The sequence below is a fragment of the Paralichthys olivaceus genome, chromosome 5 (genome assembly GCF_024713975.1).
Source record: "Paralichthys olivaceus isolate ysfri-2021 chromosome 5, ASM2471397v2, whole genome shotgun sequence".
In the NCBI taxonomy this organism is placed as follows: Eukaryota; Metazoa; Chordata; class Actinopteri; order Pleuronectiformes; family Paralichthyidae; genus Paralichthys; species Paralichthys olivaceus.
This window is the reverse complement of record NC_091097.1, coordinates 3,191,170-3,213,909: the sequence shown is the minus strand read 5'-3', so window position 1 is coordinate 3,213,909 and position 22,740 is coordinate 3,191,170. Positions and strand designations below refer to the sequence as shown.

Sequence of the window (22,740 nt, the reverse complement as noted above, 5' to 3'; positions counted from 1 at the left end):
GGAGTTGGGGGATGGTGGGTGTGGGGGGGGGGGGGGGGGGGCGATGAGGGATGCGGGAGCGGATGCGTGCGGGGTTGAAAGAAGCCGCCGCCGCCGACTGTTGTAAAAACAGCGAAGAGGAAGAGGGAAAAGGAGAGGAGAGCAGAGAGGAAGAGGATTCAGTGCGGTGCGGCGCAATAAAAGAATATGACGGCAATAAAAGTTTATAGCGTATAAATTTCTGAAGGTTAAGAACTAAACGGCTGTAAAGCAAACACGTCGAGAGAAAGGGGGGAGAGGGGGGGGTCCAGGAAAGATACACAGAGAGGAAATATTAGAGGAAAAGTTTCAGGATCCCCTGCTCTAATTTATTTGGAGGATTTAATGGGACTGATGGAGCTGGACACGCGGGGAGAGCGCAAATATTAGTGCAGGGCTTCAGATAGAGGAGTGATGGAGGGGCCACAGGACGACACAGAACTATACTTACTGAGGATAATGAAAGTGCAGAAAAGATTAGAGAATTTTTGGAGTGAGGGTTGTGACATTTTATTTTGTGTGCGACACATGACACGTCTCCTTCCTTCCTCTTTCCTCCTCCTCCTCCTCTTCTTTTCAGCTTTGGGAGTTTTATGGTTTTGCAGCCGTTTGGCTCTATAGGGGCAATTTTGCAGGGCTGTGTGTGTGTGTGTGTGTGTGTGTGTGTGTGTGTGTGTGTGTGTGTGTGTGTGTGTGTGTGTGTGTTGTCTCCAGTCGGACCCCCCTGTGTCCCTCTCAGATGCATCCTCACAGCCGGGTCCCTAAAATCGTCCTCCTCAAAAAACACCAAACATACCCCGTCACATCGGGTGTGCTGAGGCCGCCTCCCAGGCATCTTCTCCGGCCTAGAGGGCACAGAGGGCCCGCTGATCCTGAACAGCCTTTCCACATGATGACTATGCTGAAACACGGAGGAACCTCGACACTGTCTCTATCCTCCAGGATTCTTGTCTGCAGATTACAAGTTATATCTCGTGCTACTCTCTTTCTGCGTTTTTACCGTTACGGATAGAGGTTCATAGATCCACACGATGAAAGTGAGCTTTTTACAGAGTGTTTACAGCCCCACACACACACACACACACACACACACACACACACACACACACACACACACACACACACGAGTAAAGATCATGTGGTAACAAAACGGATTTGTGCGGGTTGAAGTGCACTTTCACAGTCAGTGACACTCTTAATTCGCATGCTCTTTGTTTTTGATTGTTGAATGTGGCACATTTTCAGAAACATTAATTTAGCAGCCGTACGATATTGAGTCATTTAAAATAAATAATATGATAAATAATAAAAAAATATTTTATTGTTGAATTATTTTGTAGCCCGATAGTTTTACATTTTTACGTATTAACCGGCAAAGTATGTATTTTTAATTGTGTAATTATTTTTCTTTATAAACGTAAATATATGCTACTTGCATTTACACATACGTGATGACGCTGCTGCAATAATAATCGTTATTGATTTATATTTGTATTATATTGTACTTATAAATATATGATTTTATATGATTAATTGGATTTTATTTTGGCATAATTTAATTTTATTTTAAGTGAAATATTTTTGATTTGGTAATATTTAGTATTGTGATTATTTTGGACGGCTATTTTCTATATTAAGACTATAGTACAAAAATAAAATTTCTATTCGATTCTATTATATTGCATTCTATCCAAAACAATACTTAAATATTAAGAACAATTCAGGAATTGCTACGTAAATTATTGTAATTCGGATTGACAGTTAGTTTACTATTTAACTAATAGACGATGACTTTATAATGATTTAAAAACAAAAGAAAAAGAGACCATAAGTAAATGAACACTTCTCACTATAATGTTTATAGCCCACTGAATAGTCATATTGACACAGTGTAATAGGCTATAAACGCATTAAAGTAATAGCATTGTTAGCCCTATGTATTTACAAGTTACACACAAAAGCGCAAACTGAGCTTTTAACTATTATAACCGAAGATGTGTATTTTCTTTATGCTGTTAGTTTTATTTACCACCGTGGCTGAGGTAAATATATTCGAGAAGTTTATTTTCTTTGAGTGTAAACCACAGCTCAGGAAAACAACATATACAGTTTAAAGCTCATTAAATGCATCAGCAAGAGAAGAGTTTGGATTATTGTCACATCCTATTTCCAGTCAGATATTTCGCTGTACCTTCCACTCACTCCCACCAATCCCAAACCAACACCCACATCCAGCCTCCTATTACAACACATCGTTTCATTTTAAAGCAGCTTATTTAGCTTTATGTGAAGACTTAAATAACCACAGGGTCGCCAAGTCCGAGCCGAAGCCCCCCTCCCTTACTCAGCCACTGGCCTTACCAAAGACCCCCGCTTGATGGCGCACTTGCTCCACCGATGAAGCAGGGCTGGCCCGAGGCTTCGCTTGCACTCACGGAGGACACGCATGGCAGGGGGGCTTCTTTGAGGGGGTCAAACTCGCCCTATTCCTCTTCTTAATGTGTTTTAAAAGGTGGTGCTTTTTAAGAAGAACCGAGGCGACGAGGCCAATTTTCAACTTTGCTGCAGAACATCCTGACATCTGAGGCAGTCTCAGGTCGTTTCCACCGCGCGCACGCATGGGGATGAAGAGGAAGGGTTGAGGCCTTGGAAAATAATAACCTGAAGGCGTGCAGGAAATGTATAGATTGCCAGGAAATGTTTATTTTTTCTGGTCCAGGAATCACACCGAGGACGCACGCACCCTTAACGTTTTGTGGCTCTATACTTAGCAGTCTATATGCAGGCTTGTGCGGGTGACAAGAATGTGTGAGAGTTGTGGTCCTGCCCTGGTGCGAGATCATCTTCTCCCTCAGGCAGAGCATGAAAAATGCATATAATGTACACAGAGCCTTTTATGTACATTGCTTCAAATCAGCTCCGTACTACAATGTTTAGATTTTACGCACAGGACGTGGCGCATGAAGCTGAAAGCCAGTGTCTGATGGTACCAAATTCACATCTGACAGTGAGACAACTCCTCTCTGGAAGTGTGAAACACGGAGCTCTGAAAGTTTCAATAAGATCACATTCTAGGTAATATATTGGAGAAATACTGCGGCAATTACTCGTAAGAAAGTCGCGCGTACAACCAGCTGATTTACCACAACACAGTGTGCAATTCAAGCGGCTGCTGGCAACATTTGTGCTTCTTGTGTCAGCGCTGTATAATTTGATAAATTAAATTCGGGTAATGACCTTTTATTTGGCGGATGTGAGCGCGCAGCAGCTCTAAAACAAAAATTATATTACGACAAAGCAAAGACGAATCTCAGGATTCTGCTGCTGCGCCTGCAGGAGCCTACACCGCCATATCTTCGTGTGTGACTGGTCTGAAGGTTTCAGGGCCTGTGCTGGACACAAATGAAGTCTCTCTCAAGGAAGAAACAACCCCACAGTTGAGTCTTTTTGGGCTAATCGCTGCACTTCAGGCCATCTTGCTTTTTATGAGCCCCGGCTGTTCTACAAGGCCGAGCTTAACCTTCTCACAACTTATCCCTCGTTAGAAAAACCCTCCCTCTACCTCCGCTGCAACAGGGAGGATCGCAGCCGTATGGAAAACAGGGCGAAAATGACAATTAAATACCGGCCAAGGATGAGGCGTTTACGGCCTCCGGTCGCGCAAAGGGCGCATCGTAAAAGAACCCCCTTTTTGTTTCTCTGCTGCGGGGACGTAAACAAGCAAACACGGCCCCTCCGCTTTATGGAGCCTCATAGTTTGTTAAAGCGTTTACAGCCACTTTGTCCTGGGATATTACCCTCCCTAGTCCTCCTTACGTGTTTATGGGCATCATATTTATAAAAGTTTACCATGATCGGAGAGCGTGCGCGTAGGGGCCAACAGCTGACCAGCAGAATGCAGCAGGCAGGGGTGGAATGGAAGGTGGGACATGCTCCCACAACTGAGTTTTGATTTTTTAAAACCTCAATTACGTTTACAGGCAAGTGCTTGTTAGAGCCGATACCAATTATAATAGGAAGCGCGCTCCCCTCCACCCGGTTCTCTCCACATCTCCCCCCAATCAACTCCCCCTTTATACACCGTGTTCCCTGACATTTTCGGGGCCTCATTCCCACGCAGCCCCGCTCCCTCCTTTAAGGATGCGGGGAGAAATGAGAAAGAGCAATTAATGAGAGCGGGAGGGAGATGGTGTGTGTGTTTGTGTGTGTGTGTGCTTGTGTACATTTTGATCAGACGCAAAGTCGCAGAACTCTCATTAAGCCTCCAAATCATCCTTCTTTCTCGCTGGATATTGCATCCCCCCCGTCTCTCCTCTCTCCTTCTCTCTTTTCTCTTATTCTTCTCCTCCTCACCTCCTTGTCTCCATTCTTCACTCACATTGCTTCATCACAGGCGCACGGAGCTCCTGGAGCCGACGCCGGGAGAATATCATCTAAGGTTGTACAGGCGCGTGTGGGTGCAGGCGTAAAAAAAAAAAAAAAAAAACAGAAGAAGAGGAAGGAAAAAATGTAATCGACTCTATATGTGTGTGCGCTCGTGCACGTTTGTCTATGTGCGTGGAAAAGCCAATGGGATGAAGAGCTGATAATAGATGCAAATTATCCCTGAGACCCACTCACACACACACAGACACCGGGGCCAGGAGGAGAGAGAGAAAGAGAGGGGGAGAGCGCGCGCCAGAGAAAACCAGAGAGAGGAGAAGAGAGCGAGAGAAAGAGAGAGAGAGAGAGAGAGAGCGAGAGAGAGAGAGGAGGGAGAGGGAGAAAAAATATGAAACAACTCATTTGCGGAGGAGTAAATCACGGAAAAGCCGTTTGAGAGCGCGACAGGGCTCCCGCTTACAGCGCGAACACCGGAATTGTGATGCGCACGAGCTTTTCCTCCTCTACTCCTTCTTCTTCTTCTCCTCCTCCTTCCTCCTGTTTTCCCGTTTCCTCGCTGGAGATTTTATGGAAACGGTGTGATTGTTGTTATTGTTGTTGTGGTGCTGGTGGTGGCTGTGGCTGCGCTGGCTGCCTGCCGTTACCGTTACTCACATCGCGACCGGCGCGTCTGTTGTGGCCGTGAGGGGGGGGAATCACCACAGCGGCGGTGACCGACACTGGCGGCAGACCTGCCTCACTTTGTCCCAGTCTCCCTCTCTGTGTGTCGGTGTCCCTTTGCCTCGAAGCGCACGACAGAAACAAAAAGAAAACATAACTGAAAGCCGCCGGCCCCACCGTGACTCTACCGAGCCGAACACAAACTGAAACAACAAACAACAACTAAGATGAGTTCTTATTTCGTCAACTCGCTCTTCTCTAAATATAAAAGCGGGGACTCGTTACGTCCGAACTACTACGAGTGCGGGTTCGCGCAGGACCTGGCCGGCAGCCGGCCCACCGTGGTGTACGGCCCGGGCTCCGGCGCCACCTTCCAGCACGCACCGCAGATCCAGGACTTCTACCACCACAGCGCCTCCACGCTGCCCAGCAACCCGTACCAGCAGAGCCCCTGCGCGGTCACATGCCACGGCGAGCCGGGCAACTTCTACGGATACGACGCCCTGCAGCGACAGACGCTATTCGGTGCCCAGGACGCGGATCTGGTCCAATACAGCGACTGCAAGCTGGGAGGCGCGCCGGGGCTCGGCAGCGAGGACGCGGAGGGCACCGAGCAGAGCCCCTCGCCGACGCAGCTGTTCCCCTGGATGAGGCCGCAAGGTGAGGAAGCGGAGGGACCGACTACATGGGTTGTTTTCCTCTCCTCCTTTGCCTTGTTCTAGGCACAGCGAGCAGAATGGACCGCGTCCACGCCGGGATCCTCCACCCAGCGCAGATAGAAAATGTAGTCGCACAGAGGGGAAGAGTGGGGGCAGCGAAAGTTGAAAAGGTGCTTTTAAAAGCAGCAATTTAAGGAGGGCATTTAGCGCTTCCTGCGTTCAAAGCGGGAGACAAAAGCGCGTTTATGGTTTTATTGGCAGCACCAAAACTTGTGAATGACTTTAAGGCTTAACTGCCCCGGTCATATAGTACTGAGCGAATCGACAGAGAGATAGCTCAAAGAGAGAGAAAGAGAGAATGGAGGGTAGATGGTGAAAGAGGAGCGAGAACTTCATGAGAAAATCCTTGAGAATGTGCAGCTCAGAGCAGATGTGAACGAGCTGTGTGGTGGAGACTCATTTAGAAACAGTGCTCCCTCTCTTTTCTCTGACTCGGGTTAAACTTTTACTGTTTTCCTTCGCCCCTTTTTTTTTTTGCTTTTACGACTTGCCTGTGGTCTCCGGGACTATTTGGCTACACGGTGGTCAGTTCCCCACAGGGTTAAAGAAGCAAGCAGTGCGTGTGTTTGAGCGTGTGCGTGTACAGAGAGGATGTGTGTGTGTGGATAATAACACGAAAAGCAGGTCATTTCAGTCAGATTTAGCAGCTTCGTGTGTGATGTGTGCACCAGGGCGGGTAGATTCACACATAGGAGTCTCAGTTCTATTTGAAGACACACAATTTATTAGTGTTTGAACTGTAAATGTGAAAATATAAAAAAAAAAAAACAATCATCTTAAGGAAACACACTCACCCACCGTGCGTAAATTTATCCGCCTGTCTATTCCACCTCTCCATTTTTTTCCAGCTGCCTGCCTTCCTCTTCATCCATCTCTTCCTCGTGACGCTGTTGTACATTTAGCGTCTTTGTCAGAAAAGCATCTAATTTAATTTAGTTTAAACCTTTTAGTCATCTCTGCCCTGACGTGGGGATGAGACATTGTTAAATTAGACTCAATATCAATGTGTGGATAGTTTAAGCTGCTGTGGAGCTATATGAAAGTGCCTTGCTCAATGAATAATACATCAAAAGAACATTATGCAGAGCAGTACAATACTTAGTGCAGTTTGAAGCATGGTTTTTAAAATAAAGTTATTTGTGACAGTATCTTGTCCCTAAAATGACAAAATCTCCAAACCTTCCAACTGGAATTTCTCTTTTATTTTAAGGGTTAAAGGCCATGAGGGAAATCAAACAATTTGAGCTTAGAATTTAATTTGAAAATATGTGAAATGTATTTTACGTGAAAAATATCACTTTTAATAGGTTGTATGCAATATTTTTTTTTTCAACTAAAAAGTTTAATAGTGTTTTAATCTTTGAAATGACATTTACTTCTCCCTAATTGAAATTTTCAGAATCCATAAATATGTAAATATTTAATTTTGGAAGTAAAGTTTAAACACAACATGTGTGGACATAAAAAACAGCAAAATGCAATCTAGTCTGTGTATGTGTGTAAAAGAGGGTGAAGAAATGGAGATGAGTAGGGCTGTCTGTCTGACACACACACACACACACACACACACAGTACGCAGTACATAGCCAGAGTAGCCTACACATTTACAATAGCCTGTACTCCAGACATTAGACCAGGCCACTGTTCTGAAAGTTTCCTACAGAAGAGGGCATGACAATTGCTTTGTCTAACTGTCCGGTACGTTGCCTGAGAGTTCACACACAAGACACCTCACTGCTGTTGTGCGTAATTCAAACTGCTTTCAGGGGAAATGCTTATTCAAGATGCTGCGCTCGCACCCTGCCTCACAACGCTCACACACACATACACACGCAGACACTAAATAGCAAATTTGAATCAAGCATGCACATTTAACGTCAAATTTTATTTTTAGCTCTAAAAGATGACAGAGGTCTAGCCCTCGGTGACCTCATAGCTGGCTACAGGCCTGGTGTGAACTTTCAGGTCTGATCCCTGAACTCACATATTAAAATTATCCCCAGAGTCATGTCCGCGTGGTTCTGCTTCGCTTCTGTGACTTGTGTGTGGGTGTTACATGTGTGCGCACTCAGTGGTTCTCTCTGTGTACATACTCACATATATGCACATGCACACACACACACACACTCACACACACTCACACACACACAAACACTAAAGCCTGGGAATATGGATCAGGCCCGATTGGTTCAAGTCGTTTGGATTATAAATCAAACAGGGCGATTAAAAAAAATGTTGGTTTTAGAAATGATTTGCATTAAAGGGAAGCAGGGTTTATAGTTGATGGCTTTAAGCAATACTACAATAAAACAGATTATGGGAGCGAGGGAGAGAGACACAGAGAGAGAGAGAGAGAGAGAGAGAGAGAGAGAGAGAGAGAGGAGTCAATGGATTGACATGTATAGTATCCTATTTTGTTTGAGCCCATAACTCTTGTGTTGTGCTGCTGCTGCTGTGTGTGTGTGTGTGTGTGTGTGTGTGTGTGTGTGTGTGTGTTTGTGTGTGAGAGAGTGAGTTAGACAGTTTATCGTTAATGTTCTTGGCTTTTATTCTATTTTATTTTGAAGTGCACTGCAAAAATCGTATGATCTATACAAAACTTTTGTGACTTCATGGTTATGATCATAAAATAGAAAAAACAACCTAATATATTAGACTAAAAAACCAGGTCTGTGTTCAAGTGCTTTCCCTTTTCACAGCTGCTAAGCTAACAGTGGTAACAGCAGCTATAGTTTACATTATATGGTGTTCAAAGATATAAGCACGTTTTTCCTGCAGTGTTTCCTGCTCAGTGGCTCCCAGCAGTGTATTACTACTTGTGTGTCTGCACTGACGCTTTCCTGCTCGTGCTGCCTGTAAATTGTCATCATTTACATCTTTAAAGCCTGTTATATTTCCCTGGCACTTGACTCCCCGCACTCCCCTGTGTTCAGTTTCCAAATCCTTCCAAGCTACTCTACGGGGCACACTTCTTTAGTGATTAGTCCATTGATCAGGCTCACTGTTTTTAGGCGGTTAACTTAACGGCCTTCCGACCCCGGCTGCAGGCAGCTCTGCTCATCCAGGGGCCAAGAAGTCAAGACTAAACAAGGAAGCAAACGAAGTAAAGCCGTGCAAAACTGCACAGCTATTCGGTCCGAGGATGCTTGGTGCACATGGGGTTACAGCCTGTGTTCGGTTCAATGGGATATTGTCCTTTCTCAGTGTAAGGATTTATTAGTTATAATAGCAGAAAAAGGCGGGCGGGCTTTTACGAGTGGAGCGGGAGGATGGAGCACGGCGGCGGAGGTGGGTTATCACGTTTACCTCGGAAATTTCCCTTTAATGAGGGGGCACATTTCATAATTTGTATTATAAAGAGGAATATCACCCGGCTCCACACCTCCACACCTTTTATGCTATAACCCCAGCACTGAAGGAGGCTCCTGCTCGCTGAATATGTTTTGAAATACTCCAGAGCCCACAAGCTGGAGGTTTAATATCCGACTTAGACAGAATATGAGCCCGTTTTACGACTTTTACCGCTGTGGTTGGAAATATTGATGGATCCTTTTCTCTGTACGACCTTAAACATGAAAAGAGAAGAGAATGAAAATCTGATTAGACCAAAGAATTAATGCATGTCAGTAATGGTATTAGTGTCTTTTGCCGCGGCTCTCACTGGCTCCTGTTGTCCAATGGAAACCTCGTCCCTCCTCCCTCCAAAATGTCAACTGCCAACTGCCATGCATTTGTTTAGGGCTTATTTAATTGGCTTTGTAAAGGTTTCATATTAAAAACGTCTCATAATCCCAAAGGCGTGTCTCATTTTCTCAAACAATAAAACGACGTGTAGTAATTTAGCTCATGTTTTAAGAGAAAAATGTCACAAAATAAAAATGTAATTTTCCAATAGCTGTTTGATCCACATAAGCAAAGATATATTATGGCAAGGTGTGATGGTGTGATGCAGCCGGGGTCGGGGGTGAAATTCTCTGTGTATGTTGCTACGTCAAAAAACGCTTTGGATCAAAGAGTCCGTGTTGTTATTTTACCCGGGGAAGTGTTTCCAATTTCCCTTAATTCATGCCTGGTGACAGCAGTGAATGTGGCGTCGACTTCCCTCTAGTCTCTATAGCACGAAATCACGGCGCCAGTCCCATGACAGATAACACATACAAGACATTTACATCACTTACAAGTTCGTGCATTTCCATAAAGGCTCCCTTGTCTTCTCCTTCTTCTGCCTGCTTCTATATAAATAGCAGCTCTGTGCCTATAGATGGAAACTATGCAGAAATCTAATGAGACCAAGAGACTTTCTTTCAAAGGTAGAGACCGTCCTGTGGCAGATTATATATAGGCTGATATTGATGAGAGTTCCACCGTTTAGCCTCAGGCTTCTTGACATGACATGATGGGATCAAATACATGACTTCTATATGCTTATAGCCACAAATGTGGGTCAATCAAAGTCGCTGCCCTCTTCGTTTAATTAATCCCAAAAATTCACTGTCCTGGAGAGAGAGAGAGACTTTGTGTAGGTCTGTTCCAAACAGTAAATCACTACTTGAGGCAATAAATGGCAGCAGAGAATTCACTGTGGTCCAGAAACAGTGTTTTCTTTCATTTACCAGAAATATTTGAATCAAACCAATATGAATAGATTGTAGCGCGTTCCCTTTGCACTGTTGTCTTTAGCGTTATTAACAATAATGAATTATAAAAGTGTCACTAATGCACTGTCATCCCTGGTTTTATTTAATGGTTACACAGGGGCTTGAATAGAAAATATAAATCAGACAAATGTGTCGGTGGTTGTGCACCTTTATTCTCCTTAATTATGCTGAAGGACTTTTATGTAATTTATTTTTAGTTCAAATTTGTTCATATTTTCGTTATTGCCCTACAGGTTGGACAATTTAGATATATTAGAAGCACGTAATTCTAGTGTCGCCCACTTGTTGGAAGGATTGCCTACGTGTTCACGGGATACAATCGAACAATACTATTTCACAGCTTTCACAGTCATAACTCATATTCTTCCACGTCTGTCCTGTGTGTGTCATATCTGGTCTCATGTGTGTTTATTAAGTATTGGGTATTTTAATTGTGTCTTTGTAGCAGGCCTGTGAAAGCCTGTGTTCTTTTCAAAGCACTGAAACATAAAACAAAGAGAAAGCGGAGTAAATGAGCTGTTTGGTTTCCAGACGTCAGTTGCTTTATATTCACTCCTCATTGTTTGCGCTGTGCTATTTCTGATGAGAAGTCTTTGTTCGTCATCGCAGTCCGCTCAGGATCAGTTCTCCCCTTTAAAAGTGTTTACGATGTATTTATAGCATCAAATATTTATGTGCACTTCTGTGAGTGCTCGGTGGATTTCTCTTTGTTGCTGAGAGTTTTAAGAATGATTGAATGGTCATTCAGTGACAAATGTTTGAGGCTCATCCTCTGCCACCATTCAACACGATTAACCCCAAACCCAACCATCAAGTTTGCGGCGAGAAAACAAGCGAGTGCAGGATCGAAAAGAATGGTGGATTCCAGGCGAGGGGGTGAACAGGGGAGAAAGATGGGGGACAATGAGGTTGTAAATGTTGGACAGGAAGGGGTGAGGATGGGTGAGGGTGTCGCTGTTTTATTCTTACTTGAGGCCCCTGGACTGCCACGGCGTCTTCAGGATCCAATCCATGTATAAAGCGTGAGTCTCCAAAATGGCGGCTGGATAGCTGGACGGACTGCAGGGGCCTCGCGCTGATGCCTGCTGACTGTAGAAAAAATGATGCAATGAAGCAAAAACACTAACTTGAAAAAAATAAAAAAGATTAAAGTGATTGGCAGGAGGGGCTGATCCAGTCAAACAAACAAAGCCTACTCTAGAGTTTAAAACAAACAAAAAGAAAAAGACAAATTATAGCTTCATTTCTTTGTGGAACAATTATCGTGGAAACATTTATATTGTTAGAGGTTGATTAAGTTTACAACAACATGAAACTGCCTATTTATGCCATTTTAGTGGGTCGGGTCTCTTTTACACAACGACTCCAATTGTCGTTGTCATTGTTTTAGTTTGTTCTTTGATCGACTGGTATTTGTTTTATGTTGTCATCCTTTTTTCCTTTTTGAGTAAAAAGCATGGGCATATGTTTGCAATGTGTGTATGTGTGTGTGTGTGTGTGTGTGTGTGTGTGTGTGTGTGTGTGTGTGTGTGTGTGCGTGCGTACGTGCGTGCATGGATGCATGCATGTGTGTGTGTGTTTCTTATGGGACTCCTGCATATTAAAGTCACACGAGGATCAAATCTAACTTAAATATTAACATGAAATGTATGTCCACACACACGTGCACACACACACAATATCTATCTATCTATCTATCTATCTAGATAGATAGATAGATAGATAGGTAGATAGATCATCCTCTTCATTCAGTAACTTTAACTGCAAACCAAATCAACAAGTTTCCAGTTTTGTATGGTTTCATCACATAAAAACTATTTATGTAGTGTTTAAATGATTATGTTGGTTGTCATCAATTGAAATAAATTCGACAATTAATTTGTATAGTTTCCTAAGCAATATGCCAAATCCTCACTTGTTTGAATCTCATAAATGTGAGGATTTGGTACTTTAATTTGATTTGAGCTGCAAATGTTCAGTCCTTTAGACTTCTGATCAGAAAAAAAAATGCATGAAGACATTGGTGTAGGGCCAAAGCATTGATTAGATATTGTAGCAATTTACCTATAAACCCCAAAATAACAAGCTTTGTCGTAAAGGTTTCATTGGGTTGTCTATATTTGATATTTGTCCCTGTGGGTTATATTTAAAAGCCAGTATGACCATGTGAACATGTGAGATATAAGATTGCAGATTTTTCTCTAATAACCCAATTCAATCAATGCATTTCTCCCCTCTCCCCACCACACACCACTAGTAGCTGCGGGCCGGAGGCGTGGCCGCCAGACCTATAGCCGCTACCAGACCTTGGAGCTGGAAAAGGAGTTCCTGTTCAACCCCTACCTGACCCGGAAACGCCGCATCGAGGTGTCACACGCACTGGCGCTGACAGAGAGGCAGGTAAAGATCTGGTTTCAGAACAGGAGGATGAAGTGGAAGAAGGAGAACAACAAGGACAAGTTCCCCAGCAGCAAGAGTGAGCAGGAGGCCGTGGAGCGGGAAAGGAGGGAGAAGGAACTGCATGAGGGCGACGGAAGTGGAGGAAGCGGAAGTGGAGAAGGGGGAGGTGGAGGAGGAGGGGGCTCCGTGGCAGTGGCGGTGGCGGTGGCCGGCACAGCGGGACAACAGGCCCCTGTGAATGAGGATTGCTGCGAGAAAACCCACAAGCAAATGTAGGGAGGAAAGAAATAGTGGATTTCAGGGGATGGGGTGAAGAGGGAAGAGAGATGGGGGACAATGAGGTTGTAAATGTTGGACATGAAGGGGTGAGGGTGGGTGGGTTGGGGTCGTTGTTTTATTCTTACTTGAGGCCACTGGACTGCCGCGCCGTCTCCAGGATCCAATCCACGTGAGGAAACACGAGTTTCCAAAATGGCGGCTGGTGAGCTGGACGGACTGCAGGGGCCTCGTGCCGCTGTCTGCTGACTGTAGAAGATGAAAAAAATGATGCAATGAAGCAAGAACACGAACTTGAAAAAAAATAAAAAAGATAAAATTGATTGGCGGGAGGGGAGGGGTCAATCCAAGTCAAGCAAACAAAGCCTACTCTAGTGTTAAAAACAAGCAAAAAAAAAGAAAGAAAAATTATAGCTTCATTTCTTCGTGGAACAATTATCGTGGAAACATTTCTATATTGTTAGAAGTTTATCATTAACAATTTTATCTTTGGCAGCTGTATAGTTTTTAAGTTAAAAATGATGATGGTGCACTTTTTACTGTACTTCTCACTTATATGTTGTTGTTGTTGTTGTTATGGTAATGATTGATGATTGATGACGATGATGACGTAGCAATTAATGAAATTTCCAACAACATGAAACTGCCTATTTATGCCATTTTAGTGGGTCGGGTCTCTTTTTTACACACTCTAATTGTCGTTTTAGTTCGTTCTTTGATCGATGGTGTTTGTTTTATGTTGTCATCCTTTTTCTCTTTTTGGGTAAAAAGCATGCGCACAGTGCAGATTATAAAAAAAAAAAGAACATTCATAAAAATAAAAAAATGGGAAAAAAATGTAATAAAAATGTTGCTTCCTGCATTTGATGTGAAGAAGAGTTCTGCTGTGAGTCAGTGGTGTTGTTACAGGGTTGATCTGTGTACACTTCTACAGGAATCGGTTCAGGAGAAAAAAGAAGTGTGAGATGTTCGTTAACTTTAAACTAATCAAACATTGGGATACACAGAAAGACGTGCTAGTAACTTCCGTTCGCTTTTATTTCACGCAAACTTTTCTCCGTTCCTCTCCTCTCCCCTCTCACCCTCTTCTCCTCCTTCACCAACTCTCTTCTCTCTGTACACTTCTGTCAGCACCCAGACTGATAAAACCACTCGGTTCACGAGGCCAAACATTTAAGCCTTGACTCGGAAGTCACCCCCCCCCCCCCCCACACACACACACACACACACACCCTCCTCGATCCTCACACCCCCACCAGTCTACCAATACACACTTAGCCTGCGCACACACAGTCCACATCCTATTCAAACATGCCTTTATTTATGGCCTGGTCCTCCACCTCCACTTACATTATTACAGGCCTGTATACACTGCCTTCCATCATCATCACGATGACGACTTGAGGTCGGATCGTTTCCATATGGGAAGATCAAACACCCTGAGCGTGCACATTTACACATCCATACAGTCTGGACTCTGTGCTTGTTATTCAGACTTCAGGGGGAATCCACAGTGTTGTCAGACCACCGCTAAGTATTCTTCTGATTGAGTTTCCAGCCGTTACATTTTGGAACAGGTCCAGGAAAAGTTGTGATTGGTAGTCCAGCTCCTCGGTGCGCGGGTTTGACAGATATGCTGCAGACACGCACACATCCAGTGTTTTTCTCAGATGACAACAATCAGACAAGCCGAGACACAAGGACATGCACATTCCTCCACTGAGAAACGAGCCATGGAGTCACTACATGGGTTTCTCAAAGCAGCTTCCAAATGAAAAGTCTGAAATAGTACAATTCCTTCGGGAACAATGTTGCAGCTTGTTTTTCCTTGATATCATTGTATTCATTTTTTTAACAAAAATATATTAAGTTAAATTTGGGGACTCAAGCTCAAATTACATTACTCTCTTCCAGACCAAAAACAAACAACATCGGCCTCAACTAAAAATAAGATAAGAGTATAAAGCTAAAATGCTGATATGGATGGAGGTTGTTTTTTGTTTTAACACAGTTTTAAATAACACATACATGCAGACAGATCCAATCGATAATCAAAATGCTTTCATGATCTAGTGATCTGTCGGTGGTGGGTGTCTGCATCATTGTTTCCAATCTCACTTTCTGTCCATTGAGACTCAAATACAACCCCTCAAAACAAAGTCAGCAGTCTTTTGGGCCTCGTAAAGACTGCAGGATTTTAAAACTGAAACTCTATGTAGCCTAAACCTAACAAAAAATACTTTATTACTTTTTATGCACTCGGGAGGAACATGTAAAATTATGTGACATAATGTAAGAAGTGTACTTGATGGAATCGATGAAATCCTACAACTATGAAAGTTTTAGCCAGACTAAACTTGATATTTACTCACATTTGAAAGTGCCCTCTAATGACAGTGTCTGTTGTCATTAGATTACATAAAGAACACCAGGTTTTGTTTTGGGACAGGCATTCAAAATGCATCATTATGAAATAACAGAACATGCTGGAATGAGATTCCAATAAAGAGTCAGTGCATGGCTGGATTCAACTTGTAAGGGGCTCTGGGGCAATAGCTTGATGTTGGGCCCCAACTGACCCTCTCACACAGAGAACTACACATTAGAGGCCTGATTATACTCCATGTGAACACAGTATAATAATACAGCAGTTAAAATACATTTGGACAAGGCCCCCTCTAAATGAACTGTGCACATGTAAAAAACAGAACCATATGAATTGTTTGTGCAACCAGCTTACTACGAGCTATAGTTTCATTGTGAAGTGAAAAGTAGCTGTCATGTGAGATGTCATTACTCTGCCCCCAAACTACAAGTTTTGGTCGACGTGAAGAAGCCCTCAAGTCGGTGCATTGGGAGCAGGTCCGGGCGGATGGACTGCTTGACAAAATGTTGTACATCAACAGGGGGACTGCTGTTTGTTTCCCTTTTCAAACGTTGTTTCTTTTCTCCATGACAATGACCATTCTATAACCTCAACCACGTGTTGTAAGCATGGTCCATAACCTTAGGGAGCAGCCTCTATGGCCTATTTTAAGCAGAACCATAATTTGTCCCTGAATCTAGACAGGTTGTCACTGTGTGTAAACCTAACCAAAGCTTTGTTATAGCTCCAGCACATTAGAAAAAGGTGAGTTAATTATTTTTCGACAGCAATCGTATTACTTCTAAATATGGGTAAGTATGGGGCCCAAACTGGGAAAAGGCTCCTGTGGGTGAGAGAGGAGAGAAACATTTAGGTTGGAGGGCTTGTTGTCTAAACGACGAGGCACTGAGTATAGTAATTGAACAGATTGTTAAATAAATTTGCCAATCTGGAGGTTTAGGGGGTAACCTAAAACAACCTTCAATCTCTTTTACAAAGCTGAAAACACAAAAATGATTTGATGTAGCCTGGGAAAGTAGTTGCCACAAGTGATACAATAACTGGGGTTCTTGCACATGTACACACATGCACATGTACTTCCATTTTAACCTCTGATGAGAACGAATTAAAAACTAAAGCACCCATTCCCTGCTACCCATTCCTACAGCAGGAATGGGTGGATAGGCCCTTTCTTCACCCTCACCCATATTCTCTGTCTATGACACATAGGTCTGTCCCCGTCTTCTGCGTTAGGTGAGTTGCTGTCATTACAGTCTCGATTATGTCAGTGTCAATGTTGTCTTTAAGGAATAGCCACTAGATAATCAACCCTTTCTGATGCTACAGGTATCTTAGGTGAATTGACACACTGAGAAGGACAACCTCACACAACCTCACACTCAAGTTTGGATGACTCTGGACCCTCTTCAACTACAGGCAGAGTGCTGGTCTGAGATCTAGTTTTAGCTCCCAGTGTAGAGACTGGAGATGCACAATGGCACAACCCTATCCTATGATCTCTCCTAATGGGGCCTCCCATAAAAGGATCCATAGAGTGTGTGTGTGGTCTCTTGCATTTCCACAATGTTATAACAGTTGGACCCCAGGCATCTTTGATCTTATGTCTCCCTGAAGGACTGTGTCGTAGAGATATCAGCTGACTGATTTACAGGAGGACAGCAAAACAATTTTTTTCTCTGATTGTAACATTTTCAGTAAGTCAAGAAACAGTAAGACATATTTATCAGACTGTGCCTTTCCTTGTGGTCTGTAAGGTGCTGTTCTTGTCTTCTTAATGCCATACAGCTTGCACAGTTCTGTCACCTGTATTGGCCAGAAGGCCTCAGACTGGCTGTGGCATCTTAATCCACAAACATCTTCATTGTTTTAGCCCTGTTTTCATCTAAACGCCACACAAAGAAATGTCTCTTCTTGGTGTCCTACATTATAGTGAATACTATCTAGGACTTGATCCTTCACACAGGCGAGTAAAAGTAACAATGACATGGGTTTGCCACTTCTTCTGGATACATGTCCACTTTTTCAGCAGCCTTTTCAGTGCACTACACAGAAATGCCCTTTCTTTGGGGCCTGGCTTCCTCTTTTCGATCTGTTGGGGTCTAGAACTGCCCCTTACCTCATTTAATTACAAACATGCAATCATCAAAGTCCAAGTCTGGCTCTGATTCAGGTTCTTCTGCAAACTTCTGCCAAGGCAGATCATCTGCTGCATCATTACTATAACCAGTGCTGACTGCACTAACCACTGCTACTATGGCACCTATAGCTTTTGAGTTGGCAGAGGACTTTTTTTCTGCAACCACCCATTCAAAGACAAGAACCTCAAGCTTCATGCTACTGTTATTATGCTTATTATTTCTCAGTCTGGTATAACCTGTGGCTGACATAAGCTATGGCCCACTTGGTGCCAACCTGGTGCTACCACAGCATGTTGACTTGCATCTTTCTTAACTATACACCTATGCGTGAGGTCAGTAAAAAACAAAATGGGTGCAGAGGTTATTTTTACCTTTCATTGCTCAAAAGTTGTCACACTGCAAGAGTAGCGGAACTAAACTGGTAACCAGGTTTTTCTTGTTTGAACCAGAAACGTTTTTGACAAGCTCATGTAGCTGCCCAACAATCTGCGAGAACCTATGAAAAATCCTCCAGCAATAACTAGAGAGCCCCAAAAAAGTCCTTAGACGGATCTGTCCCTAAAACCTTGAACACTTCACAGTTTCAAACCTCTCCAATGCTGGTCAGATTATTATCTTTACCCACTTGTCTTGACAAAATATCAATATTTGGCAACAAGGACATTTTACTAGGCTTATAGAAAAAGAATGCAGCAAAATACCAGAGAGACAAATGGCAGTAAAATATACCAATCAATACAAAAAGAGGCTCTGGAAGTGGACAGAAAAACAAAATATAACACAAAAAATGTATGGATGCTGAATAAATGTGAAATATTTGTTCATAATTTTTACAGATTCTTAAGACCCTTCAGATACAACATTACAATGACACCGATGCACTCTGACAGCCATTTTCAATGGCCAACCCCACGCATGACTAACACATCCATAGAAACAAAGCTTCCAGCCTGATTCATGCTTGTCACATAAGAATGTACTATCAGAATTACAATGCACAGTCAATGAAAAGATGACATTGTCTGTCTGGGTTTCCCCAAATTATACTTTGATATGAGTCAGCAAGGAAATACCGGAAACATATATTGTCAAGTATCATGTCAGGAGTGTTTTAACACTTGTTGCATGTAGAGAAAATGTATAAATGAAAAACAGAACAGTCTCTGAGCAGCCGGTGCAGCCATATCAACACAGCTCAACAATTTCACATTATACTGTCCAGATTGCGAACTTTCCTTTTGCTACACATTGCCTCCTCCGACTCCCACTGGGTGACTTCTTTAAAATTTCAATAAGTTATGTGCATTTTTACCTGCTAATGTTCAAATCAGTTTCTCATCACCATCTGCCATGCCTCCGGAACTGGGCCCAAACGTAAACAAAACCATAGACCAAGATGCACTTGGCGAAGTGTTTGCCATTTCATTACTCAGCACTGCCCCCCTCTGACCACAGTTTGTATCATCGAAAGTACACTTGAACTGTACCACACATTATCAGTGAATAATCAAAGAAATGTTACAGCTACTTTTGAATGAACCCCAAAAAAGGACAATTGTCCTTATAGTTGAACCACTGAGGGGTATGCTTGATTAAGTGGAACAAAATAACATTACAAACACACTATAAGTGTACCACTTGGCTACAGTTATTTTGGACATGTGTCTGCAACATATAAACCAGTGTATGTGTCAGATATTTCATACGTATTAATAATGCCCACGTGAAGGTGGAGACAGAGACCATCTGCCCAGGGGATGTGGACTAATTGGAGAAGTCACACAATCAAATCCACAAATCCAGCTTCATGAGCAGTGATGTGACGTTTGCCCTTTTGAAAAGGTAAATACATTTTATGGCACCATGAGGACGATGGGTCTAACGCCCAACACACACTCACATTCCTGTGTGCAGAAAGACCAGCAGAATCTAAAGGCTAGCAAAGAGACAAAATGAAGCCTTTTCAGTTTGTGTATTAAACAAACAAACCTTCTCTTTCTAACCCTCTAGCTTCTTGTCAGAAAAACAGACATGGGTGTATTTTTACGCAGGCATAGCTTCTCTTTGGTCTGTTAAACATTACATTCATCACAGAGATTTTATCCTGCGGAAGTCAGTGCTGTGGAAAAAAGGTCATACCTGCAGGTACCTGCAGGCAAGGTGAGTGTCCTCTGCAGCCTGGGCAGGAGCCAGAGCCAGGGAGCAGAACTATTAGGCTGAGGTGGTTCATCTTGAAAGGCCTGGACAGTGACAGAGACACGCGGGCTCTTACGCCATCAGTTGTGTCGTCTCTTCTTTTTCTTTCCTTTTAAGAATTTGTAATGGAATCAGTGATGTGTTTCTTCTTCTGGAGCATCAATCCCCCAGTGTGCTTCAGCAGCCACTCCAGTGTCTGGTTTTGTTTACCAAGCTTATAGCTCTCTAATATTTCAAGGCTCAGGACACAGTGGAGAAACGAATTAACCTGTAATTCTTCGTCGTTTGATTGTAGCGGCCTCTTGTAGCCACGGCTGCTGAAAGCTTTATTGCAAAACGACTTTCAAAATGACTGCCTTCATATGCGCACCCCTCGCTTTCTGTATTACTGATTACACAGTGTGAGTCGATCACTCTGCTTGCAGCGAGGGAGCAGCAGCGGCACACACACACACACACACACACACACACTCACTGCGAGCAAACAGCAGCATGTTTTGCTCTGCTCTGATCATAGTATCAGTCTTAAAAACACGTTGATAACAGAGGAAATCGATCTCCTCTGTCATTCTTATCGGCAACTTTGCGCATGTGCCATTGCGCAATCTACTCCAGGTCCAATCAATACCACAACTAATGGTGTTTTCCGTTTTACTGAGATAACTTCACCCGCGTGCAGCCAGTACAGTAAAGGGCTGAAGTTTGAGCTGGATATTTGTCAGCCTCCGTCGTTTTGTTTTCCAGCTACATGCGCTCAGAGTTGAATGGACACGTCCCTAAACCGATGCCTATTGATTGTATGTGTGAGCTGCAGCGGTCGTTCCTTTTATTTTACAGTTATTTATTTTATTATAATTTCTGCATCCGGGGGGGAACCCCATTCCACCATTGGGCATCTAGATATCATGTGAAGCCGCGGTCACGTGGTTCGCGAGGTAATGTGAGGGAGGGGAGGAAAGATTTGGGTGGGATGATGTTCTTCTTTTTTATTTAGTGTAAATCCAGACGGAAATACTCCGCCAGTAAATTACTGTCGACATCAAACTGCCCCACAAATCAGCAGCGCCAAATAATGAGTTCGCTCCACTTCGCCAACGAGCTGTTTTCCTAATACCAACAACCCGCCGCGGGCTCTGCTCCTCACAGACTCCTCAACTTCTCCCTCCTCAACTTCTCCCTCCTCGTCTTCCTCTGCTCGTCCTGCGGTGGATACCACCACCACCATGTCACCGATGTGAGAGACAGCGGAAGACTCCCCTCCTCTTCTCCTCCCCCCTCCCTCCTCCTCCTCCTCCTCAACTTCCTCGTGATTCTGTTTGTCTCTTTCGGGTCCAAACGGGAGCAGTGGGGGGTACTCAGCCCGGCGCGCGCCCCCCCCCCAAACCCGAAACGCACGCAAAGGCGCATCAGGGGGACTTGTATAGCACCGTGGAGCGGTTCATCGGTCCACCCCAGCTCTGCCTGTCCACCGCCATGTTCCCCGAGCCCGCCTGTAGGATACAGAAGCACCAGACGCACAAAGCGAGGCTGCATGTTCACTCCTGGATGGGAAGATGGATGGCGTTGGAGGGTTAGAAAAGTTAGGAAAGATCATTTGTGAGGCAACACAGGTGAGTTGAGAGAGGTAAGAGGGGGGGCCACTGGATAGTGTTTTCCTAAAAGGAGTTTGTGCGTGTATGCGTGTGCGTGTGTGACAGGGTGGGGTGGAGGGGTGGGTGTGCTGTTTCGACCCAATAATTACTTTAAGTGCTCCTTAAACTGTTGGCCCGGTTGCGCAGCGGCCACTGGTGGTAGCTGAACTATGTCTGTCAGTCCCATTCTCTATCACTGTTTTTACAACCCCCCCTCCTCTCTCCCCCTCTCTCTCTCTCTCTCTTTGCAGATCTTTTATGGCGCGGCGACCTCCATAAAACCATAATTTAAGACTTGCTGAATATTCATTAGGAGGCATTGTTTTAAGAATTGGACAGGGGGAGCGCAGGGGTGGCTGGAGTGTTGGTTTACCAAACCAGAGAGAATATTGAGACAAAGTCAGCTCCCTCTCCAAGTGTCCACAGTTATCACTCATATTCAGGGCTGAAGTCGTCTTCTCCGTCCTGATAGTCTTGTGTTTCTCTGTCAGCGTGGCCTACTAACGGGCCCACTGAAAGCCCATTGTGCCATTGTACTGTCACCACAATCCGCTAATACTATAAACACTATAAATTAGCAGATGGGTTTGATCTCTGAATGCCCAGCCTTTCTACAGATTGTAAAAGCGGCTTTTGTGCCACAGCAGCGGGATAGACGCTGAATGGATGCGGGGCCTCGGAGCATCGAACCACAACACGCACACACACACACGGCACAAAGAGCAGTTTTAGGACGGTGAATGGTGGCGCGTCAAAACTGCGAAATATGGTGGAGAGTGTTTGTGGCCGCTCTCAGAAACAGCGAGGTGAAATCTCAGAGGAGACACACAAGAGTCTTAAGTCTCTGTTTTTATTGTTATTACCGTTTTTTACATTTTCTCTTCTACCCAGATGTGTGTGCGTAACGCTGGAAACCCGATGTGTTTAAAGATAATCAGGTAACGTTTTAATTAAAGGGGTTTCTTCCCGTCCTCACAGATGAGCTATCAACACGTACACACACGCGCACGCACGCACGCGCACACTTACACTTACACGCACACACACTGAATTGTCCAAATTGTTTTTGGAGAAATCAGGTCCCTCCTCATTAGCAGCAGCCTCCGGGCTGCAGTGTGTGTGTGTGTTTGTTTGTGTGCGTGGAGCAATTATTGTGCGTGCTTTTCAACTGTGGAGTTGTAATGAAGAGAGCGAAAAGAAGAAAGCTAAGTCATGAAATGAAAAGTATTTTATTTCCTTGCGGTTTAAGGTCATAAAGTGAAAATTGTTTGGGGC

General features: G+C 43.9%; 2 protein-coding genes across 4 annotated transcripts in view; both read left to right on the top strand.

Moving 5' to 3' along the window:
- Nucleotides 1-4,147: 4,147 nt before the first annotated feature.
- On the top strand, nucleotides 4,148-13,976 carry hoxb8a (homeobox B8a). Of its 2 annotated transcripts, none has more exons than XM_020103649.2 (2): nucleotides 4,148-5,721; nucleotides 12,699-13,976. In XM_020103649.2, the coding sequence occupies exons 1-2, from the start codon at nucleotides 5,289-5,291 to the stop codon at nucleotides 13,112-13,114; spliced, it is 849 nt and encodes a 282-aa protein (XP_019959208.1). In that variant the 5' UTR covers nucleotides 4,148-5,288; the 3' UTR covers nucleotides 13,115-13,976. The 2 variants fall into 2 exon arrangements, with proteins under 2 accessions (XP_019959208.1, XP_019959207.1); XM_020103648.2 differs by having other exon boundaries at nucleotides 12,696-13,976.
- A 7,034-nt stretch (nucleotides 13,977-21,010) lies between these two features.
- hoxb3a (homeobox B3a) overlaps nucleotides 21,011-22,740 on the top strand; it is a 99,548-nt gene continuing 97,818 nt past the window's right edge. For both annotated transcript variants that reach the window (XM_069525684.1, XM_069525679.1), the window contains exon 1: nucleotides 21,011-21,444. The gene's annotated coding sequence lies outside the window, so the exon portion shown is untranslated. The remainder of the gene's footprint in view (nucleotides 21,445-22,740) is intronic.

Bases quoted from the DNA above. Each gene is read 5' to 3' on its own strand.
- hoxb8a (XM_020103648.2), top strand. From the start codon at position 5,289: ATGAGTTCTTATTTCGTCAACTCGCTCTTCTCTAAATATAAAAGCGGG. The intron at 5,722-12,695 runs GTGAGGAAGCGG...ACACACCACTAG, and splicing joins CCCCTGGATGAGGCCGCAAG to TAGCTGCGGGCCGGAGGCGT.